The sequence below is a fragment of the Zingiber officinale genome, chromosome 8B, assembly GCF_018446385.1.
Source record: "Zingiber officinale cultivar Zhangliang chromosome 8B, Zo_v1.1, whole genome shotgun sequence".
Lineage (NCBI taxonomy): Eukaryota > Viridiplantae > Streptophyta > Magnoliopsida > Zingiberales > Zingiberaceae > Zingiber > Zingiber officinale.
In genome coordinates, this window is record NC_056001.1 from 2,449,935 (window position 1) to 2,473,953 (window position 24,019).

Here is a 24,019-nt window from a genome sequence, read left to right on the forward strand (position 1 = left end):
TCCTTTACTATAGGCTAGAATTATGGCACAATGTGTGTTTTGGGATAACAAGAGTAAAACAAAAAAGGAACAAAAACTCGAGCTATATTTATTTAGGCGGAGACAATATTGTCATACATATCATGATAAAATACAACTCAACATATCAATTAAGAAACTATAATTTCATCATCAGCTATCCGGCTTCAACATGAATATTAAATTTGCAAAGTGTGGAAATGATCTGTAAAATCCCAAGCAAATCTTACAGTGATGTTCCGCCTGACAAATGCAAAATGATTGAGAAAAATCCTGATTCATCTTTTTGAATTGCTTCCAATGTCAGACAACCAAACTGCCAATAGTATCCTCTTTGTTCCTCTTCAACGAGCCAAGAACATACAAACGCAAAATTCGATCTGCTACCATAAAGAGGATAGGTTGATTGTCAAAGAAAATTTTGTCAAAGCAACAAACTCAACAAGCGTGGCCACAAAGGAAATCCAAGAAAATTCTCTCAAACTTCACCATCTTGTGGTGTCTCAAACAAGTTGTTTGTGTTAATGTAATGGCTTGATGGATTCCCCTGGTTGTCAGATCTCAACAAGAAGTCAGAGATACTCTGGCTGTAGACCACAATAAAGGGTCATAGATTGGACATGTTGGCAGTTGCTCCAGACCATATGTAATCATCAATCAAACGTTGGTGTTGCGTCCATGCAAAGGTGCACCAACTTTCTTTGGTATTCTCCATAGAACTCACTAATTGCTTTGATATCCTCATCTACCAAATTCCTTAGAGGCAATTGAAAACTTTGTTTCTCGTCCACAGTTATCGATGTTTCAACATCAGTTTGACTATTTGGTGATGCTTGTGAATAGATCTCATGGCATGCAAGCAAGAACATTGCAGCTGTATCTGGTTGCCGAGCATCACGTAGAGCTGCAAAGGCCTCCACGAGAGCTCCAGCAGCAACATACAAAATCAGGGCTCTGTTATGGTGTTTAGAAAAATTTATCAACTTCACATATAAGTCAGTAAACTGATCAATATAATACACTCAAGATATTAAATTACCTCCAAATGTTATGTTCACTATGCAAAACATAACCAGCCCATCTTTGCAAGACCCTGACATAGGTAATAGTGGTTAAGTACATGCACAAAAGTAGATCTGCACAACAATAACATTCAAAAGAAAGGCATATTCATGCATTATTCTTGTGATACAAATGAGAATAGATTAATAGGATCTAGATGACGCCCTCAAAATAATTTGTGAGAAACATTTGTCAGGTGAAGATTAATGAAGGCTTTTGCTTCACACACCTTGAATAGTCAGATCCACGTAGATGAGTTGCGGCTAAAGTAGCAGCATCTGTCCAACATCCAGCATCTTGTAACTGTAGAATTTATAAACAGCATTAGACAAAGGGTTAAAGTCTAATTCTTGTGATGACCAAACACTTTCTTGATAAAAGCTACATATTACCATGTTGTGGCATATATGTCCTGAGCACTTGCTTTAATGCTAAACAATAGAGAATATGACACACCTCTTCTGTGTTATCATCGAGGATATAAAACATTGCAACATAATAGAGCAACTTAGTTCTAAGAGAACTTAACTTCAACTTAATCAAATATGTTTTAGACAAAATTCATTATCTTTGACTATGGCACATATAACTAACGGATGCCCTTGAACCAGTATATTGGCCCACTTTTGTTGAAGTATCAGACTAGCATGCAGAAAGCAAATAAGTAATATTCTTCTACTAATTTCTTATGATGATCAAAACAATTTTAACATTGCAATAGTTAGTTATATGTTGCAAAATCAATAGGAGATCCTGGATTAATGGAATTGCCATTTGTTGTTGTTTGTAGAAGTCATACCATAATTATGGGATTGACCTCTAGCTTAGGGATTCTTTCAATTTCTTATTATGGAACAATCAGAATGTACTTATCCTTGTATAGTGATAAATGTACATAGTGATTATTCCTATCATCCAATTCTTGGTTCATGCTACCATAGTCAGAAAACAACCTATCCGACATCAACAATAGCAATGGTTTATTCCTCATCTACCTCCATCACAATCACACCATCAACAAGACACCTACATAATACTCCACCTTGCTTATACTTAGATAACCATTCTTTGAAGATTACTCAACGTAGACTGGACAGGAGAAATTTTGAGAATGGTTTCAATCTACTCTTCTGGTAATCAAAGGCAAAGGGAAGCATGAATGACTATCTCTCTGGGATCTGTCCACTTCTATCGGTTGAAGCAATGTAGTGCCTAACCAGGAAGAAGAGACTTGCATTGTTACGGCATGGTTGATTAAGTGAATAGAGCCAAAGATGGCCACACCTACCTCTTCTACAAAACTGTGATCCAAGCAATCTTACTCCAGTCTTGAAAATATAGTCAAAGTGTTTCAAGATTTGGTCTGTGATCCATAAAATGCAACAAGGTATTCTTAGTGTGACTGAATACTACAATGCACAAATGAAATTGTCCTAGGAGAAGGATCTACTTATGATCCAAAGTGAGTGTCAGGAGCCTTTGACTTCCCTAAAGGACTCAATGCTGATCTCGATGAAGTGTGTGGTTGTTCATTCAAGACCAAGCCATTTCCATCTCTGGGACGTGTTTGCTGAAAGCAGCTATAATGTTAGTGTCAATCACAAATATAACCAAGCTATATTTTCCTTTCTCATATTGCTACACAGCGACCAAACTTGATTAAAGAAATTAATAAAATCGACCAAATTTGCCACAAGTTCATGTACTAACAAGGTATCTATTAAAAACCTACTGTTGAACAGGAGTCCACTTCTAATGTGTCAGCTTATATATATAAAGTAGAAGGGGACAACCTAGGGTATGATTTTCATTCTTTACCCAATCTCCTTGCCAAGTATTCATTCAAAAATTCTGTCATTTACTCTGCACAGTGTACCAGCGCAACTCCAATTTAATCGGGCCAATGTTCAGAACTCGACCAAACTGACACTCCAAGGATCAAAACCTTAGTGCTATTCTGATTAAAAGATTAGCAATGCAATTGAATACAAGTGAAACTAACCTGAGAACATGCTTCTTGATATCTTCCAACAGCACAGAGAAGATGGATTCCTGACAGTGAGTTATCTGTCCTTACCATATTTGCTGCAACAACCTAGAATTGACATTACATAAAAAAGCTTAGGAGTATTCTGAAACCTTCTTGTTTCATAGTTACATAGGCTAAATTAGATTATAAGATGCTGCTTATCAACCTTTACAGCAAGCTCATGCAAAGACCGTGACACAGCAGAAGACAATGCCACTGCTCGTAAAGCATTTGGATAAAACTGAGATCCCTCTGGTGGCGTCGAGAGTAGCAAAGCTACAGCTGCTTCCAAGTCTCCAACAGAGATAAGTCTGTATAAACAATATATTATATAATTGAGCGAGCAAGTTATAAGAAATAGATAAAATTGCAATTTATGTAGTAAGGTTGACTCTTTTTTCTTGTAGAAACAATGTTATCCACTGTTTGTGGCCAGTTGCGCATTTAAGTTAAAAGAATTCTACTATATTTTAGAAAATACAAAATCATGTTGTCTGATACAGTGGAGTTATAAAATGACTAGTAATACAACTAGTTAGAAATATTTCTCCATTCTCAACTACTAACAACTACAACCAGCCCTAATTTTTGCACCTGTCTATAGACAAATGTGATATACAATCATTGGGCATGGCCATGTTTTTGAGCTTCAGTCACCTACAGTGGTGATGGAAAGGGAGACCCAAACAAAACAAATGCACTGGTTATAGCAGTCCAAGTGTATAATCATTCAGGACAGAGCATTTTCAAACTTATATTCATTGCATGCAGTGAACTTTTTGTTAAAGGAGGATTGACCACTTTGCATGTCCAAACCTACCAACATTCTTAATTAGTTAAAATGAAGCACTATCATTTTCCAAATACATAAGCATGAATTTCCATCACCTCCAGCATCAGGGAAGTAAAACAATTGAAGTTCCAAAACCTTCAACAATACCAACAAATAGAAAGAATGAAAAAATGATGAACCTGGTAACACCGAACCTGAGCCCACCGGCCTGGCCCCATGGAAGAATGAAGTTATTAGAGGAAGAAGAGAAAGGAGAGAGAAGAAACAGAGGAAAAGAAAGAATTCCTCAAGAACAAAATGGCTTACACAAAGGCTACCAGGTGATTCTCAAAATCAAAAAAGGTTTCTCAAATCTAGTTCAATTCAGAAAAGGAACTGGAAATTCTTAATGTTCAATCAATCTATTTCTCATATCACAACTTAAAAAGAATCTGTTTTGTTGCAATTGCCTCTGATTTCAGAAAACCAGCATTCTCCTTTAAAGCAAATCACTGATGATCTAATTTTAGCATAATTTTAACCCCCTGTTTACTCTGAACAATGGAATGGAGAAGGAAAGCAATCCAAAGTGAAAAAAAAATCCCTAGGGAAAGGAAAGAGAAAAGAAAAAAAACTTTCCCTAAGAAATCAAAAAGGGCAAAAAAAAAACAAGAGAAAGACAAAGGAAGAAGAGAAAAAAAAAATACAACTGCAGTCACACGAGGTGCCGCAGCCGCACGAGTTTGCCTTTCGCAGGGCCGCCGTTTGCAGCTGTGTGAGGCCTGATTACGAGTTGGGAGAAATTCGAATGCTCAGTTGAGAGGGAGGAAGACGAGAAAATAATTAAAAATGATATGTTGATAGATTCATAAATTTGTCTGCTCGTTAGGTAAATTGTAGAAAGGAAAACAATGCATCTTTTTTTACGAAGTAAAAGTTTTCCACCGTGGATATTTTTTCATAATTTTTATTTCCGTCCTCCCAAGTAAACAGGTCCTAAGAGACTATCTCTAGTCCATAAAATGATGTTTTAAATTGGTCAGTCTGACACTAAAACAAGGAAATTCAGATTGACCAACTAAAACTCAACTAATAATCTGTCTTCTGTTGTTCACCGCAATAGTCAGGTCCCACCTCAAGAAAGATTTGATCCCATTTCCCAAACCCAAAACCCAAGCACAAAAACACCTTTTGACACTGGCTTAACGTATCACTAAAGGTCCAGCTGAGCTTTTGCATATTCACCAGAATAGCAGTTAACTCATGTAGGAGCGATGACTACTACACATAAGGACACCAAACATTTACAGACAACAATGTGGAACTAAGCAACAATTCAGAACTTACCTATCTCTCTTGGTTTCTGGCAATGGAACCCATGTGGCTTCCAGAATTCCAGCAATAACAATAATGACCTGGGACCACCTCAAGCAAGACCCAATGTCATATGAAATTACTGTGTCCCTTGAATAATGATATGCTAAATCTTAAAAAACAATCATAGGGGTCAAATCATATGAGGAACGTATTGATCCATTCTACAAGTGTTAAACTTTTGCTTTACTGAAACAAGATTCAGCTTTTAACCATCGACAAGTTGCCTTTGTGCCATAACTTTGACTAGGATATTGTGCAACTTCCGTCATAACTTTGACAGGGATATTGTGCAACTTCCTCTAGGCCATCCACAAAAGCAAGTTAAAATAAGAACTACCAAATTATCATACATTCACAGGAATCCTGGTGTGCAATTTGATGCACAACCATAGATATGAGAGATACATAATCTACTTACTCATGAACACGCTTTTGAATTGCCTCTTCTCCATCTAGTTTTGCATGCCAAGCAATTTGCTCATTTGCTTTTCCCCACAATTCCTCTTGGCTGAAAGCCATCATATTTAGCTGTCCATACTTCTGCATACACATATATTTGGAAAAGGAACAGAAGATTAAGCATGATATCATAGTATTTTTGCTATTTAAAAAGGTCTAACTGAAACGTCACTAAATATGCATATATATCTTCACATATCATTCAGTTACAATCTACTGGAACATTAAGTAGCAATAATGGAAATATCTGGACCTAAATAAGAAAGAAAATATGTTCTTCCACAATTAATAAGGTTTACCACTGCTTCTGATGTTATTGAGCCTGCAGACCTTTCACGTGATGCTATCCGATTAAGAAGAGCACTTTCAGCCTCAGAAATTGATGCAGGCTTGGAGCTATGCTGTGATTTATTTTCAGATCTTTCCAGCAAATGACTGAGGGCATGTGGTAGCTGTAACCAGAACAGCGCTTCCGAAAGTTCACCAAAAATAGCAGCAGCAAAGGCAAACCTTGCTGCAGAACCTTTGTTGACTAATGAAGCATATAACCCAACCCTTTCCTCATCAAGAATGCATCCTAAAAAAGGGGGTATAGAATATTATTTCCTATCTCTTGTATATCTAAATAAAATTATCAAGAACAATGATAACTACCCTCTCTTCGATATGGCTCTAGAACCTTAAGAAGTAATTCGGGCACAACAATATCACCCACAGAGGGAAGAGTTGACTCGATCATAAAGCTTCGCAGGTCACTTGGAGATGCTGGGACCAGATCAGGAATCTGATATGGAAGAATACCTGAGGTTGCATTGTTCAAAATGAACCAAGAAGGTTTCACGCCAAGCTGCAAGATTGTCCGTAATGCCTGTAGAGGTGGTGTAAGATGTCATCCTGAATAACTTCGGCACAATGTGCAATTACCTCATCGCAAAAAAGAAGACATGATATGATGATAATGAAGAATCTAGCATCAAAGTGGCCATTCAAGGACAATGGCCCACACAAAGTGGATAACTGCCCTAGGTTTAATTTCCTGTTTATTTGGTGAGAGATGGGAGTGTAAAGAGACTAGGAAAGTTAGGTTCCCTCTTATCTCTCTTAAGTAAACAGGGCCCGGGTGTTGGTAATCAGGCGCTGCTAAAATAATTAGTCAATTAATCAAATCTTCAAAAGGATTATCATGGATGGTAGCGTCCTTTCAGCATAGGTTATAAAGTAGTATTTTTCTTTGAATTAGCATATGACTTACCAGTGCATGTGCTGTTGGAAATAACATAGGTACGCACAAAGGTACTGGTCGAAATCTCTCATTTAACACTCTGGACTTTGTGATTGAACCAGTCTTTGTGTCACTTCTGAATGCACAAGAATGAGAAAAGCATTTCAATAATTAACTCTGCCAAAAAAGTACAAAAAATAAAACATCGACAAAAACATCCTATGAGCCAGGAGGTTTGAAGTCATGATATCATCATCTCTAATAATTGGGTATATAAAAAAAAAATTCCAAATTTCACACAACTAATGAAGGCCTTGTCATGAGACAAAACAACATGACACAAAGGATGATTTGTTTGTTAAAAAAAAAAAAGTGTGGTTAAAGAGGAACTGCTAAGTCTCAAGTAATTCTGCTCAGTACTGCTGCTCTGCTCTGTGTTTGACAGCACCAATACACAGTAGTACTGCATCTGTAATTGCATGTAATTTGCACATATGTGGTGAAATGATTGGCATTATATGACATCAATGCTACAGACCACATATTCGGCCATTCATTTGCCACATGAATGGCCGAATATGCGTCCCCAAGGGGTGTCCAGTTGGCTAGAGGGTGACAGATTTGCTACAATGGGATAGAAATCAATTCCCAACGGACGCATACCCTCGGGAAAAAAACTCCTCTCACCCCTAGCCACTTGCAAGTCGGCTATAAGTTGACCCCGTGATTTACCTCCTTTAACATAACAGGGAGACACGCAGTGAGGGACGCTTGGGCTAAGCGTAATCACCTTTTGCTACAATGGAAGGCCTAATATGCGCATTTACAAATTTGTGATTCTCATGAGCCCTCCATTAGACTAACAAGAAGCTGGTTACACTTACGGGTACATTTTGAGCCATTAGAAAACAAAACTACAAAAACTAGTGTAAAAGAGATGAGAATATAAGATAGGGGTAGGGTTAATATGTAAAGCCAATCTAAGAGTAATTAGATGTAGAAAAAAAAGAATGAGAAAATTTATTAAAATAATACAGACATGTTCATAGATAGCTTTTATGATTAGACAAATTAAAAGATTAGAGTTGAAATGGAAGTGGTAGGGAGAAACTAAAAACACTATTTACCTTATTCAAAAGAGATCTAAAAATTGAACCATTCTATGACCAGTTTAAAAAAAAATAGTCATGTCACACAAGTCGATTCTGACTGGGGCATGTGACTAAACGTGAGCCATTTAATCTATTTAGTTAAACTAGTCATGTGACATGACAAAAATTGTGTAAACCATTTAACTAAAAGAGTCATGGCACACGATATTTTTACAAAAACCTACTTGTTTCACACATCAATCATCTTAAATAAAGGCTTCACTATTATATACTAGTGCAGAATTCTCTAATTTGATCCACAGCTAAATTAGTTATTCATGAAAGGGATGCATGAGAGCTTTCTCAAAATTATTCAGCAAGAAAAGAATGGAATTGAAGTTGCAGAAAGAACCTACATATTAACCTCAATAAGGCGAAGACTACTGTCAGCTCCAGCTATGCATAAAACCAGTGGTTCATTTCTGTCTGTTCGCCTTGTCAGCCAATCAAGCTCCAAAACAAGCGTTCCAGGAGATTGAGGCTGTAAAAGGGCATTGGCCAATGGATCTGACGAGTCCTGTGATTTATAGGATTTAGTATAAAGCATAAACAAGAGCCTGATGCACTGAACCGACAACTATGGAAATTATGGTATTTATTGCACAGTCATATTAAGGTAATATTCTTAAGCATTTCACTATCATCTTCTTGAGATGAATGCCTATCCCTACAATGAGACATTGTTCTCTCTTCAAGATTCTTTTCTTATCTAAAAGAAAATGAAACATGCCCCTTCACTAAGAATTTGATGTTTGTTCAATAGATGTCAAGTGGATAGCAAACCTTCATGCAGTTGTTTGACGATTGATCTCTGTAGCTGATTTCACATCTTGACAAATGAAGGACAAGAATACAATAAATTTTGCAGATTCCATAATGCATTTGCACAAATTTGTTATGAATACAAATTTCATTTCTTCTTTCAATTAGGATGAAATGAGATCTTGTTACTAGGATGAATCTGGAAAAATGCACATTCAAAGACACCAGAGCCAATGCTATCCTATAATGAAAATAGTATTCTAACTTTTATTTCATTGTTATCAAAGATGAAAAGGAACGATATCTGTCCTGCTGATCTCAAATTCCATAATGTACCACTAGAATTGTCCCAGAAATATCAAAATCCCACTCCTAGTACTAAATTGAAGTGCATGCCCAATAGATGTGGTTGTCCAGTTAGAACCCACTAAAAATGTTTGTTAAGTCAGCTTGAAGCTATTCATAGTTTATACAAAGAGTCAGCGGATAAAATAGAAAATTGTAGATGGTGTCAAGCTATTCATGCTTCCTTAGCAAATTTCTCTTTGGCCCATGGATTTTTGTATGCATAGCTCAGCATTGTCCACCATGAACATCTTGCTATCTTTCATATAATTACCCTCTTTCCTGGTCTGATCATGAAGCTAATAACAATGGTTTTCAGAAAGTATAAGAATTTAGAGATAATGTGTGAACAACTATACGAGTAAGTAGATGTATTAGTATGTAGACAAAGTGACAGAATAAACAAAGTGAACCAAACTAGTTATTTAAATCCCAATCTAAGGGGATCTGTCTCATTAATGTCAGCCATGGTTTCAACTCTCATGTAGCATCCATACCAGCAAGCTTGGTACTGGTGGTTGCTACACATACATGGGCCCATTTGGCAAGATGGTATGCACTATAATTATGTCAGGTTGATATTTATAACTTACAACAATAACAACTACACCAAACAAACCTTATCCTACTAAGTGGGGTTGGCTATATGGATCCTTCTATTATTTTATTATTGCTAACCAAATCTTTTTTTTTTGTATGCCTCTTCTTCATTTGATGTGCATATTTATCATAATTTCACATTACCTGCCTAACTGAAATATTTATTGGTCTTCTAAGTACATTTCGTAGCACGGGTCTCCTAAAACTTTCCCTCAATTGGTGCAACCCCAACGTTCTCTCTAATATTTTGATTTCTTATCTTATCCATCCTTGTATATCTACACATCCATCTTAATATCCTCATCTTTGCAACTCTCATCTTTTGCTCATGTGCCCGAGTCAACTTCATATATCATAGCAGGTATAATTTTGATATTTACTAACTTAAATGCCTATAAATTTCATAATGGAACAGTGAAACATTTTTTTGCCCAATACAAAAAGGAACAACTTCCCAACTATAGCCTTCGATGCTTTACTAATTGGCACTGAAACAATGTTCTTGATGCTCTAGTGCACACCCATCCTGAGGGACTGTCATCTGGTTAGCTGCAAATCCAATCCAATTACTATTTGCAATGAAGTCCTCTAAATAATTACAAATACATGTACCTTAAAGAATTTATTTTATAAATATTTTAAATTGCCATAATTTATTTTAATTTAAAACAAATTACATAACATTATCTTAAATTACAGCCCATCCTGCCCAGATAACCTAGACAGCTCAATTCGGTTTGTTAGGAAGACTAGCTCAGCAAGGTTTATACATAATTTTCCATATAATTATTTTTAACTTAATATTCAATATTTTATAAATATTTTTATTGTTACTTGCAGATTGAAAATTGAAGTGTTGTCATTTGAGATGGCAAGTGGCACTAGCAATTTCAGAGCCCTAGTTGCAAAAGGATTTGAACTTCCAAATCAGTTGAAGATGACCCGTAATAAATCAGAGATCGAGTTCGAATTCAATTTTTCAGTTCAATCAGTTCAGTCTTGGTTTTTCTAGATTCTACATTTTCTGAACAGCACTACCAAGTATTTGAGGAGTATGATGTTCCCTAACCACAGTACATGTATGTATGTGAGTTCCTCAAGTGGAGGAAGAAGCATATATTGATCAATTTAACAAAGGTAATTTATTATGATGTTATTACAAAAGGTAATCTGCCCTCATATGATTTTACTCAGTCTTGGTCCCATAGCATTAACTTTTACTGAGCAAAAAACTTTTAAAAAAAAAACTGAAAACTCCTTTTTCTTGTAGATAAAGAAGCTAGGCAGGTTATTACTGAGGGGTGAGATCAGTTTTATAATGTTTTACAACTGAGGTCTGATATGGACCGGTAATGGATGAGCTTTGTTCCAATCAATTGAGGGAAAACTTTACAACCCCAGTTTCAATCAACATAAGAAAGCAGAACATAAATGATGAATAAGAATGGCAACTTTATTTTGACTTGGACATCAAATTTGCATATTTGCAATACATGAAGAATACATATCAGCATAAGTCCAGAGATAAGAAATTGTACCCAGGATACAAAATTAAGAGGATTCAAGACAATATATTAGCAAAAAAAAAGAGGAAATAAGATAGATGAATGAGGATGCTACACAATTGTGCTTTTTCAGACTAAATTATTCTTTGCTACAATGAGATTAGTTGCATTAAGTCGTTAGTCAATGAAGTTTAACCTCATTAAATGACTAACATGTCAATCTTTAAAGAAAACAAGATTCACTTTCATACTCACAAGATCAAATATTGAGAATGTATTGTCATAAAAGAGTACAGCAATACGCCCTCTGCTCCGATCTCCAGGAACAACAGGAGAAAACTTAATCCTTCTAATTCCTTCTCTGTGGGTGTTAAATGAAGAAGAAAGACCAGTAGTCACATCCCACCAGCGTATGTTACCTAATCGATCCCCCATAACCTGGAAGAAACAAAAGAAAGTCAAGGGTGCAGTTTATAGGAGTTTTCTGCAAAAGAACATACAAAAAGAAGGGAGGATCAGTATGTAAACAACAGAAATACCACATGCGGGAGACGATATGCCATAGCAGTGATTAGACCATCTGATGAAGCAAATGAGGTTGATGGCCACTTTGGTCTGGGAACATATTTGGCTTAGTATCATTTAGATTAACAAACCACAGATATCATAAAACATAGTAAAAGAAGCCAGGTTACAAGCAACCACAAAGAACACAGGCAGTACTAATTACAGGTTGATTGGTGACTTGAGCATACTTTACATCTATCTGCATCACCATGAGATCCAAATGCAAAATCTAAGTTATACCTCCAATTTTTTTTATTTCAAGGCAGTATTTTAATATGCTAACTTTGATGGAGGGGGGAGGGAAAGAGAAGGCATGTGGAAGGAGTACTGTGAGACGAACTCACTCTAGCGTCCAGCAGTGGAGATGAAGCATCAAAGCATCTCATTTTCTCTTCCCTTTCTCTTATCCTACACCCAAATCCTTTTTTCTTTCCGTCCAAGTACACAGAGCTTAAGGGAAAGCAAATTGAGATTGTATTGACACCTTCAAAGGTGACCAATAGATTTTTGCCCATGAAAATATCATATCCTCCTGCATCTTTCCTCAATTCCTATCTTCAAATCCAAATCTCTGTACTTCTGTACTTTTCTCTCTATTCTTTCCCTATTTAACCTACATTGAGCTCAATGATCATGAATATTTCAACATATGATCATAGAATAGATGCTAATTCACAATAGAAACATGCATATATTTCACTTGATTTTACCCTAGTTTACGCATGAGATGGGAATACTTCAAACATATGCTTTGAAACAGCAAAGTCATACCTAAAATCTCTAATCCTCCGGCCATGGACCTCAAACACACCAAGGGCACCATTCACTAAGGCAAATGCAAAACTCTCTGATGTGTCATCCACAGTAGAGTCTGAGTTTGCCACCTCTGCAAAAAAAATAAATGATCTTCCTTTAGGTGTAATTTCAGTCATAAATACAATAAGTTGTCTATCTAGAAAGGTTCAGAAAAACAAAACTTTTTCTTATAAAACATTCCCCTTACTAGCTTCAGTAGACGATGTATTTGCACTTGTATTTGGAGTAGATATCTGTTCTTTTGATGCCAAGGACTCCCGAGAAGGGCCACTCTGAATAGGGCGGGGTGCACTTGGTAATGTCCATTCCAACACAGTAAATGGAAGAGCTAATGATCTAAGCTACACAATCAATAAAAAGATAATAGTTCAAATATAAGAATAACAAGAACATGTTATGATGCTACAAGTGTATACTATTGCCCAAAGTAATGCCACAAGTGACAGTGGTAATAGATTAACATTGTAGTTTTTATGCAACTTGATTAGTAAGCCATTAAACAGAAGACCAATCCATATTAACCTGAAGATGAACTAAAACAGCAACATGCAATACCAGTACATAGAAATTGGGAAGCAAAATTATCCTTGTTCTTCCAGAAAAACAGTTTTGTATTATCCCTGTTACAATGACCTCATATTTTATGGAATAGATCACAATGATTGTTATGCCATGATTTTTTAGTTAAGCAAAACTATGTACAAGTCAAATTGGCTATTTGGAAAGAAATGAATCATCCGCCTAGCTAAAAGAAATCAACTATTCTCCCTCATATTTGGAAATCTTAGCTTCATCCTCAATTTGGAAGGTGGCCAGCCTGCTCTTCCTCTCCAAATCTATAAGACAACCAATCTGCTCCACCTCAACTTAGAAGGTAGTTCATTTGGGGAAAGGATAACTGTCATTGACTTGTTTTGAAAGAGATTTCTGAAAAAGAAGGGAAGCGATCCACTTCTCTCCTCCCTATACTTTCCTTCATATACCTTCCAATCTTCTCTCTATATCTACCTCCCACCCTTTTTTGAGCAGCCCCCTTGGTCATGTACGACAATGACCATCATGGTAGTCCAAGTAGCGTATGAGATACAAAAAATATATTTTACATATACTAGACGAAGTGTATTTATTCAATCAAAACAAATTTACAATCATATGTAAACAAATGATAACTAATATGTTACATAGGTTAAGTCCGACTCTTAAAGTAGATTTTGCAATTAACTTGATAATTTATTACCAATTAAAAAAGATGCATTGACATATAAAACTTTCTCAACAGTTTCAAACTTATAACAAAAAAGGAACTACCTATAAGCTAGTTGCTAACATGGAAATAATTGCAAGTGCCCCAGTGGCCACCATTGCACTACTTTTCAAATGGCTAGATACTTGCACCATGGTTAACGCTTGAACCGAATATACTCACCATAATGGGTGTCTTTGTCATAGCCCATACCTCAACTGGAGCATCCCGAAACAAAATGAGGAGATACCTAGAAAAGGTTATACACCAAAAGGTATCATCATTTTTATAGGGGAAAAAATAGATAAAGAACATGCACTCAAGAGAAAACATGGACTCATTGAACATTACAATCCAAGGAAGAATACATCCAATTGCTTTTATGGTAGGTGACAGGAAATATCCAATCCATAGTTCCCCTATAGAAGCAAGTTTCTGCAGTGGTATTCTGTGTGATGTGGCCAATCTTATGCCAGCCAGAGAGGACCATGTTAAATTCCTTGTACTCATTTGCTGGCACTATGCCAACTGGTCATGTCCAATAATGGACTTTAAATAACAGTTAGCAGTCAAGACAAGTATCAAAAGTAAAATCACTTATAGATACTGCGTTCCTTGAAATTTATTATTTCCTAAATGGGCAGGAAAAATATGAAGTATATAGATTTGAATTGTTAATTAATTTATTACTAAAACTAGAAAGTGTCTTGTTCGGTTCTGTTGTCTCTCACACAAGAAAAACTATCAAGAACTGATGCATATTGCGAGCTACAATTGATTACGTGGACCTACTTATGCCAAGAAATCCTGGAAGAGATCTCTGTTGGCATAACAGCTTGCTTATATGTTTGCAATATGAAAGAATTATATAATAGAAGCATATGTGATATGGAACTCATATAAGAAAACAAACTCATAAGATGAAACAAGAGCCTCATCTCCAACATTTAACTTCAGAAGCGTAAAGTATAAACATTTAAAGAGTTCATAATCATACATGGCATTGAGGTATTTGCCAAGGAAAATAGTAATAAAACTCATAAAACAACATACAGTAAAGTTGGATAAAGATTAACATAATTCCTTATGCAGGAAGGTACTTTGCCTGAAAAACTTTTTCAACAGAAACTTGGAACCAACAAATGTGAATCTGAGAACAAGATATACAAAAAACAAGTAACAAGTTTTCTTTGAATTATGATGCACTTTAACTTTTAGTTGGAAATGTCAGATGGTTTTATTTGTACCATTTAGATACTTAAATAAAGAATAGATATTTGCAAAATGATTATCCATGACAGAAGGAGCAACTGTTGATTGTTTTTGAAGACCAAACCAATGACAGACAAGATAACAAACTTGATAAAGTCAAGATCACAAAAATCTTCCCTATTTTCTGTTGAAAAAGTTATATATCTTATGAAAAGTTAAACAAATAAGAACACATACCATATATATAGATATAAAAGTAATATTATATATAGTATTTATAGTGCATGAAGAGAAACACTACTAAAGCCCAACCTTCCAGATGAAGAGGCTCTTAATGCTCTTATGGGGGCGCGCTCTGGCTTTTGAAGGAGCCTAAATGGGCGATTAAGCCCACTTCTTAGGCAAGTGACAACAAGTCTATTAGTGAAGCCTCCTCCTTTGTCATTTACCTAAATTCAACAAGAACCAAGGGATTAAATACAACTATTACATGCTCAATATCTACTCCAAATATACAACTACATAAGGTAAATTGTACAAATGAAAGTTTGCCAGTTCGATTACAACTACTAGGATTCCATAAAAATATGCATGTAGACGGCATGCTCTAAAGAAGAAAAAAACTTGATCTTCAAACTTTGATTACATATTAACATAAATAGCTGTTTTCATGGTAAAAAAAAACTTAAACATACATATTAGTTATCCAAGGCATATAATCAGTTCCAAAATCAGAAAAGATCAGAGAAATATGACAATAGCTTATAGAGACTAGGAGTTCCAGAAGATAGCATTTGATCTCTGCTGCATTTAGTGACCCATCTTTCAGAGTCATAGAACCACTGAATGAATACCATGATTTAACTCCAAACATGCCACTTAATAACTTGTCCTTTCTGAAGAAGGCTACAACTGATCTTATTCCAAGCTCATGATCATTGTCGTTCTATTTATCCTAACTATCTGGAATCAAGCACATGAATCTCATTTCTTCATTGAGTTTTATGTGAGGTTATATCACAACTAATATTGAAATCAATTAAATTATTTTTTATTTCAAGTTTTCTAGAATCTCCTTATATCCTTCATATTTTTCACTCTAATAGATTCAACTTGTTAAAGTATTGATTCTATTAATTGACTTCTCACATCCTCTCTACCTTTCTCCTCTCTTCTTTCATCCAATGGAACCGAAAGCAATTTCCCCAAGATACAACTAATTTATCCTGGTGACCGGTGGAAAACTTCCGTGGGGTCGGGCCCCCCAGGGCTAGTCAATGAGGCTATCTGGGTTTATTATTTTTTTTTAGTCTTTGTTACATTAACATTTCATAAATTCGGCTTTAGCTTTACTTAAAGCTTTTAGTTTCCAAATTTTAAGTTTACTTTATTTACACTCTCATCAATCAAAATGTTATCATCTGCAGTGCATGTGCATTCCATGTTCTTTCTAACCTATTTCCTATTAGCAACTTCTTTGTGAACATTCATGTTGTTTCTTGTGTTATTTACAAAGGAGCCTAGGGTAGCTGTTAAGTGCCACAGTATGTTGAGCATTGACAATAAACCAATGATATCTTGGTCAAAATTAATAGTTACCACAGGGTTCGAGTTCATTTACTATTGCAAATACAGAAGATATCAATTAAATACTGCACCTTCGGATCTATAACTGCAAATTCTAGTAAGTAAAAGACATCATTACCCCAATAAATGAAAACAATGTTAATTCTTGTTTTTAGGGTGGATTGCAATATTACTGCAAGCACTTTTGTGTCCAACAAGAAGGTGATGTAAAGAGTAGGATTGTATGGTGAATTTTCTCATATACCTGACCATATGAGAAGGAAACAAGCCTTGAATTTCCAAGCCATCGCAGTCCTCTGATAGGATTATTATGGACAGAAAAGCTCACTGCAACTGCACTAGCAGAAATATCAACAACATCAATAGTCCCACCTTGTGTCCCCAAAGCAATGAGTGGAACGGCTGGGGCAGGATTATTTCCTCCACCTTCAATGAAACAAATTTAAAATTAACGTTAAATAAAAGTGTCAGATGCATATCATGAACACGTTAATGGATCACAAAGAAATGGCAACTCCAAGATTACGAGCTAAAGTGGCTGTCAATGATGGGGATGGTACAGCTAGAGTGGTCAATGTTGAAGAAAGAAGATGGAGCTGACCCATCAAACTGATCTGCAAAGAAGATAAACCTAGTTATTAACATCGCTAGAAAACCAATAGCACAAAGAAAGCAGCAGCATTCAGTGGACAATTATTCATATTAAGAAAAAGCAGAAGTGACTTTGCAAATTCTTTGGAGCCATAAGTATGTGATGCATATCTAGGTGACAAGACAATAGCAAGTTCCAGACAAGAAATAAATTTTTTATGAATTTACTAAATAGGAGTGGTAATAATAACAGACTAAAAGGACAAGCAGACGACATCAACATGTCTTTATAATTGCTGAATCCATAAAAGCATTCAGTTTTATGGCATTAACTAGATTGATAAATGTCCAAGTATAATGGTTAGAAAGGCACAGAAGTGCAAATTCAGTTAGTCGCAATACCCATATGTTGACCACATTCTCTGTAAATATGTAACAGAGAAATTTTTTCAAAGAAAATATTTTGTTTTCACCTTTGAAAGAAAGATGGAATGCCTGAAACATTATTTTAGGGGTTAATAGCATTTGGATGGCATTCCAATGTGAAATCCTATTGTTTTAGTTCTTTCTGAAAGTTGTGGTTTATTCTTGAATGGTGCAATGTAGGATTTTTAGTCCTTACACATCAAGACAGGGTATAATAAACCGTGTCCTGTTAAAGATCTAGTATTATGTACCAAGAACCTAAAATATGTGGTGGCATTTTAAGATCTATTTGTAAGAGCAGACAAGAACTAAAATTTAAAATTTATACTTCCCCAAAACCCACTTGCTTAATTTTATAAAGCCTAGCCAGAATGTACCCTCTAAGGTGGGTTCACTTGTACACTAAGTATTAACTGAGGATGGACTAGGGAGATGATGTAATGAAGGATTTTTAGTCCTTACCAAGATAATAACTTGTGCCATTTTAAAGATGTATTATTATTAATCAGTGCCTAAATTTTTACATGTTAAGATCTATTTGTAAATCAGTTTCAGTGAGTCCAAATTAGGAACAACAACAAAAACCCAAAATTACATATTCCCAAAGTAAAAAATACACCTGCTTAACTTTTGGAACCTAGCTAGTTCAGTTCTAGGTATACCACAAATCTATACAAAGCCTAGAGGATGTACTAGAGAGACTACAAAATTGAAAAATTAGTGTAGTAGCCCAGATAGCCTGTTCTTTTTCAATGAACTTTTTAATATATGGCAAAACATCTCTTTAACCACAAAGATTAATTTAGTCAAGGATACTCAAATATCAGTGAGGAAAATTTCTATCCACAAAAGAATAATTATCTTTCATCATACTATTTAAAGCCTTTCTGAAATTATAATATTTTAAAATGTAAAACAACATCAAATTGTTCTTGAATAAGAACAAAAAAAATCAACAGAAACCTACTAGCTAAGAAAAGTGTTAAACCTAATAGAGCAAAAGGTAAAACAAAATTGCTATAATCCAAAACAATTTGATATTTATCAACCTTCATAGACACTGGTTCAGTGAGTTTCAGGGTTATAGATGGAGAATTGGTTCCATTGCCAGAAACTTGTTCTTTAGTAGAATCTGATACATCTACATAAATATTATCGTAGATCGAATTAGTGACTCAACAGCAGATCCAGCAACGTTAGAAGTTTCCAAAATAAAGAACATATATTGTGTATTTCTTACCCCTTTCAGAAGTAAGAAGCCAGTTCCAGATTTTCCCATCATCAGAAATCGAGATTAAACATGTCTTCAGAGCAGCATCAATTTCCTTATTTAAAATTTTAGAAAGGGTGTCATCTTCAGCAAGTGAGGCTTGTGAGTTTGATGGATCTTCGACAAGTGAAGTTTGTATGTCTGATGGATTGGTGAAGACACGGCCAATGTTTTGAACTGAAGATTCTGATTGGCGAAGAGTGAGTGCGAGAACGGCTGGAGTTGGGACAGATGTGCCAATGGAGGGCATTAATTCTTCCATTCCACAGAGTATATGCAATTGCTCTCCTCTGCACTCAAAAACTAAAATGAATGTTGATAACTGGAAACAAACTTGAATTTGACAGATATTGGCAGAAAAGATAACTGAGAAGGATGAGAAGGAAAAAAAATATATGTTTACTTGCTTCTAGTTGTATGCGTATCAGTCTCCAGATATCCATAACAGAGTCCAGAGTCGTAGCTTCATTGTTCTGAGTATGATTATCCGTAAAAAAAAATGGAAGGGTTGTAAATAAATCTGGTGCAATAGATTTTTGTTTTTTCTTTTCTTATTCATTTCCCCTTTATCCCACCAGCCCCAATTTACAGAAACATACACAGGCAAGGCAGCACAGAGCTCCCTAAACTTAATTGTCTATTGGATCTTTCAGCATGTATTAGGATCAAAAAGAGATTATGAAACGAAAAATAAAAGAAATACAAGGACAGAATCTAATTAAGATTTAGTTAGCATCAAATACCATAATACTTCGGAAAAACAATAATTGGCTACAAGAATTAAAAACTCATGTTGTGCCGAAATTTTGGTTTGAGACCAAAATAGTACAATTTTGGTGGTGTCATGCCAAAATTCGTCATGCTCTCAAGCATGCCAATATGCATTAAAATAACTTTTATCTATAATAATGCTTGTCTATTTAGCTCATTTACTACTAAATATAAGTTATTGCAATTAAAAGATCATTTAAATTAAAATTTCATAGCAATAAATTACAAATATTACAAACATCCCGACTATTGATTACACCTAGCTAACACCAAATTATGCATCTGATGTGAATATTGATTCTTTCAATATATTTTGGTTAACCATTGCGAGTTGGAATAGAAGTTGGACTTAAATTGACACCAATTGAATTGAAACTAGTGAAAATATAGGATATATATATACAGGTTCGTGCTTTTTGATATGGTGGGCTACTATATGATGCATCAAAACTATAATAGGAAGGATAAGAGTATGATGTGCCATAATCTGAATCAATCTCCCACATCATAGGTCGGATGAGGATAAACTTATTCTCTCATTATCTACATTGATTGAGTTGTGCTTGTACCATATGGCACTGCTTGTCATAGGTCAGACAAGTAACTTACCCTCTGTCACTTAGTTTCCTGTTTTAATAAATTACTTAAACAGTAAATTTCAGCCATGTAGCGGCACAGATGGAAATTTCAAACCTTGGTTGGCCACAAAAATCAAGCAGTTATCTACTAGGCAAGTACAAGATTCAAAGAGACATTAGAGAGACTTCAAGCAAATTCTACGATGAAGCAACAGAAACCAGTACATTCTAAGTGCAAGTTCATCCTCAAATGACCAGAAAGTGCAATTAGCATGATTTATGCAACCAGCTTACTAGAGTTTCTATAAATTTTGCATTCACCATTTCATTTCATTGGCTACAAAAATCAAACGCTTACCTATATGAGCCAAAAGAAGACAGTTCATTCTAGGTTCAAGATCATCATTAAAATGCTACAAAGAGTTTCTATAAATTTCTATTCACCTTTAAGTTTGCTCCTCCGCATTTTCATCCATAATTACTTATCAGCATTCATAGGAAGGTGTCTATCATACACAAATTCTTCATCATATACTCCCCATATTGCAAAATCGTCAAAGTGTTTTCCTAGTATGGATGAAATTCCAAAACTTAATCATAGAAAAAATCATAAACTTCTCCCATCTGATCAATCCTCCCTTGAGATACCCACCAATAATTCATATCCATTTTTTCATTTTTCAACGACGCTAAATTTCTTTTTTAGTATTTTCTCCTGACACAAACCTAATTTGCAAGGAAAGTTCAGGATGTAATTTCTCTTCGTGAGGTGATCTAGTTGTTCTGTAGACAAGATAATTGCTACTTGAATTCTTGAACGTGTAAGGGAAAATATAGGAAGAAGCTATAAATGAACATGAAAGCAAAGAAAATCAGAGAACACACTCTTTCCTCTTCCAGATACTGAGCTTCCCGTCAACATGTGCACAGTAAACCAGATCGCGATCTTGATCTGGCACCAAGTCCATAAACTTGCTGAATCCACGAGGCAGTGGAATGGCCGACAGTGTCGTCCCATAATTCAGGTCAAAAACAATAAGCTCCTTGGGGAAGGTCGCAAGGAGGATGGACTTCGATACGGGCGAGAAGCAAAGCCTTGCAAAGAAAAGAGGGAAGAGGGCGTGAGCTGGAGACAATGAAGAAGCAGATCCAGAGGAGTCCTTCTCGAGCTTTTGCAGATCGGAGGATGAATCAGAAATCCCAGTGATCCGATGATCTTGCATAGAGACGGAACCACCGTCCCCGCCACTCAAGGCAATGGCCGAGAGAAGGAAGCCCCGGAGGCCAAGGGTGCAGAAGTGCCTTGCGTCAAAGGGATCGCGGCGAATGCAGGAGAAATACTCAGGAGAGGCATCGTACTTCCACAGACAGCGGCCGGTGACGGTGTCCCAAAGGACGAGAAGCGACGGACCATGGATCGCGGCCAGAAGCCAGGAGTCGGAGCGGACCCAGCAAAGATCCTGGATTCCCATCCGGCCGGAGGAAGAGGAAGACGATGCCTCGAGGTCGAGCCAGAGTAGGACCTGGCGGGATCGGAGGTCCCATATGGCGATGCGGCCCTGTCGATCGCCAGCGGCTAGGCGGAGGTGGGAGGTGAAAGGGTCTTCGTGAGAGGATAGGTCGCGGAGGAGAGGCTGGGGGGTCCATCGAACGGAGGTGACGAATGGGGCGAGGGAGGCGTGGGCGGAGGCGGAGGCGGCGGCAGAGGGAGGCATAGGCAGAATGCAGACGAGCTGCATGGATCGAGGGTCTGCGACGACGACGCAGCTTCCGGCACCGTAGGCGAGGAGGCCGAAATTGCTGCAGTCGGCGGCGCCGCCGTTGCTGCGGCTGGGCGGGCCTGGTAGTAAGCAATCCCAGGCGTCGTGTGATCGCGCTCCCCTCGGCGACCTGGACGCCATCTTCGTCACCCTTTTCCGACCGCTGACGGCTCTTCCTCTCTCTCTATCTCTCTCTCCCTCTTTTTAATAATCACACCAGGAAGAGAACGTGGTAATACTAATGAACGACTCGATGCTCAACTTGCAACGCTATTTCGCCTCAAGGGAAACTTGTAAAACTAAACGGGATAAAGTCAATCAAATAAACACGAGTTCAGGTACCTAATCCCTAATTCATTTTATATTCCGTATTAACTCGTCATTTCATATTTGATTGGACAGAAATAAATAAAATAATTAATTTCACTCATTTATTTTAAAAGATACAATAAATTTTATAAAAAATGATGAAATATTTAAATTTTGAATATAGATTAAAAAATATAATTCGGTGATATAAGTATTTCTATAATATTTTAGTTTAAGGTTTAAATTAATTGATTTAACTTGATTATTAGACATATTAGTTATTTTTAAACCAAGACCCATTGGGTTTTAATTGCTACTGTGAGCTGAGTTCAAGGTAAAGAGAGACACAGTCACTCGCATTGTGTCATATTGAAATATTTAAATTTTGAATATAGATTAAAAAATATAATTCGGTGATATAAGTATTTCTATAATATTTTAGTTTAAGGTTTAAATTAATTGATTTAACTTGATTATTAGACATATTGGTTATTTTTAAACCAAGACCCATTGGGTTTTAATTGCTACTGTGAGCTGAGTTCAAGGCAAAGAGAGACACAGTCACTCGCATTGTGTCATATTGTCATGCAAACAAATGCAGAGTAAGTTTGGCGAGTGATGTGCTTTTGACCTGATATCGTAATTCGTAAAGATATCTAAGGCCTCTTATCAATGAGCCCGGATCCTCTTGATCGTTTTCTACGATTCAGGAAATGATCCCTAGACATATATTAGTGGAGATGAATAATCATCACCTATTAAGCGGGGGTCATGTATTCCACCAATGGATGCTTAGGGACCGTCCCTTGGACCGCAAAAAGCGGTCCAGAAGATCTGCCCCTCCTCATCAATACATCTGGTATTATAGGAGATCTCACAAGATCTCGAGATGTCTTCCCTAGTATTCCATGGGTCACATCAATCCATTGAGCAGTTGAATACCTACAAGTTAGAATGAAAGTAAGTCAGAGTCTCTGAGCGATAAGATGGATCTGAGTTGAATTGAATATTTGATCGAAGAGCTGAGGAAAGCACATGCCAAGAGGTGACGGTAATAACTCGAAGGCTGAAACATAAAGGCAGCTCGAAAGTTGTAATATAGCAGTAACTCGAAGGTCGGAACACGGCAACGACTAGGGCTCCATGAACTGGATTGACCGCGGAGGCGGAGTACAATAGAAGTGCACAATAATGAGGTCTCAAAGGCCCGATCGGTGATGGAGGCTTGGACATTGGATTAGCGATGGAGGCGCACGACAATGAGGGATGTGTGCCGCATCAATGTCGGAAGCATACAGCAATGGTGACTCGGAGGTCGACTCGGCATGGAGCACCACAAGGGGCATATGACAATGTCAGTCGCAGAGGGCTAGATTGATGGTTGTAGCAGAGCCAGAGGGCATGGGCCTCGATCGGTGATGGCGGCTTGAGAAGGGACAATAGTAGGCAGGAGGCGACTTGCTGGCATCTGCTCGCAAGAGGGAGACACAACCGGCGACGATTTGTCGCTGTCATTGGTGCCAGTGTAGTGGCATCATCGTAGAAAAAAAGAGAGAGAGGCATGGGCGGCAACTACCCGTGGAGGAA

The 24,019-nt window shown here is 36.7% G+C and overlaps 1 protein-coding gene across 6 annotated transcripts; it reads right to left on the reverse strand.

Moving 5' to 3' along the window:
- Positions 1–66: 66 nt before the first annotated feature.
- Positions 67–22,392, reverse strand: LOC122015256 (WD repeat-containing protein 11-like). Of its 6 annotated transcripts, XM_042572046.1 has the most exons (22): positions 21,249–21,378; positions 19,418–19,487; positions 18,985–19,317; positions 18,794–18,885; positions 17,254–17,341; positions 16,972–17,153; positions 15,453–15,589; positions 14,112–14,178; positions 12,873–13,026; positions 12,641–12,755; positions 11,842–11,917; positions 11,558–11,740; positions 8,447–8,607; positions 6,970–7,075; positions 6,372–6,585; positions 6,017–6,294; positions 5,677–5,798; positions 3,276–3,420; positions 3,083–3,175; positions 1,310–1,383; positions 1,058–1,111; positions 67–972 (listed from the first exon to the last, which is right to left on the reverse strand). In XM_042572046.1, the coding sequence occupies exons 2-22, from the start codon at positions 19,455–19,457 to the stop codon at positions 672–674; spliced, it is 3,015 nt and encodes a 1,004-aa protein (XP_042427980.1). In that variant the 5' UTR covers positions 19,458–19,487; positions 21,249–21,378; the 3' UTR covers positions 67–671. The 6 variants fall into 6 exon arrangements, with proteins under 6 accessions (XP_042427980.1, XP_042427977.1, XP_042427976.1 ...); XM_042572043.1 differs by lacking the exon at positions 19,418–19,487 and having other exon boundaries at positions 18,985–19,304; positions 21,255–22,387; XM_042572042.1 differs by lacking the exon at positions 19,418–19,487 and having other exon boundaries at positions 18,985–19,304; positions 21,249–22,386.
- Between the last annotated feature and the right edge of the window lie 1,627 nt (positions 22,393–24,019).

What these genes read in the sequence shown, in the direction of transcription:
- LOC122015256 (XM_042572042.1), bottom strand. Translation starts at nt 22,264, where the DNA reads ATGGCGTCCAGGTCGCCGAGGGGAGCGCGATCACACGACGCCTGGGAT. An exon ending in ATTGACAGCCACTTTAGCTC is followed by an intron (nt 17,154 to 17,253) that starts GTAATCTTGGAG and finishes GTTTCATTGAAG; the next exon opens with GTGGAGGAAATAATCCTGCC. An exon ending in CGCCTTATTGAGGTTAATAT is followed by an intron (nt 7,076 to 8,446) that starts GTAGGTTCTTTC and finishes TTGTGCATTCAG; the next exon opens with AAGTGACACAAAGACTGGTT.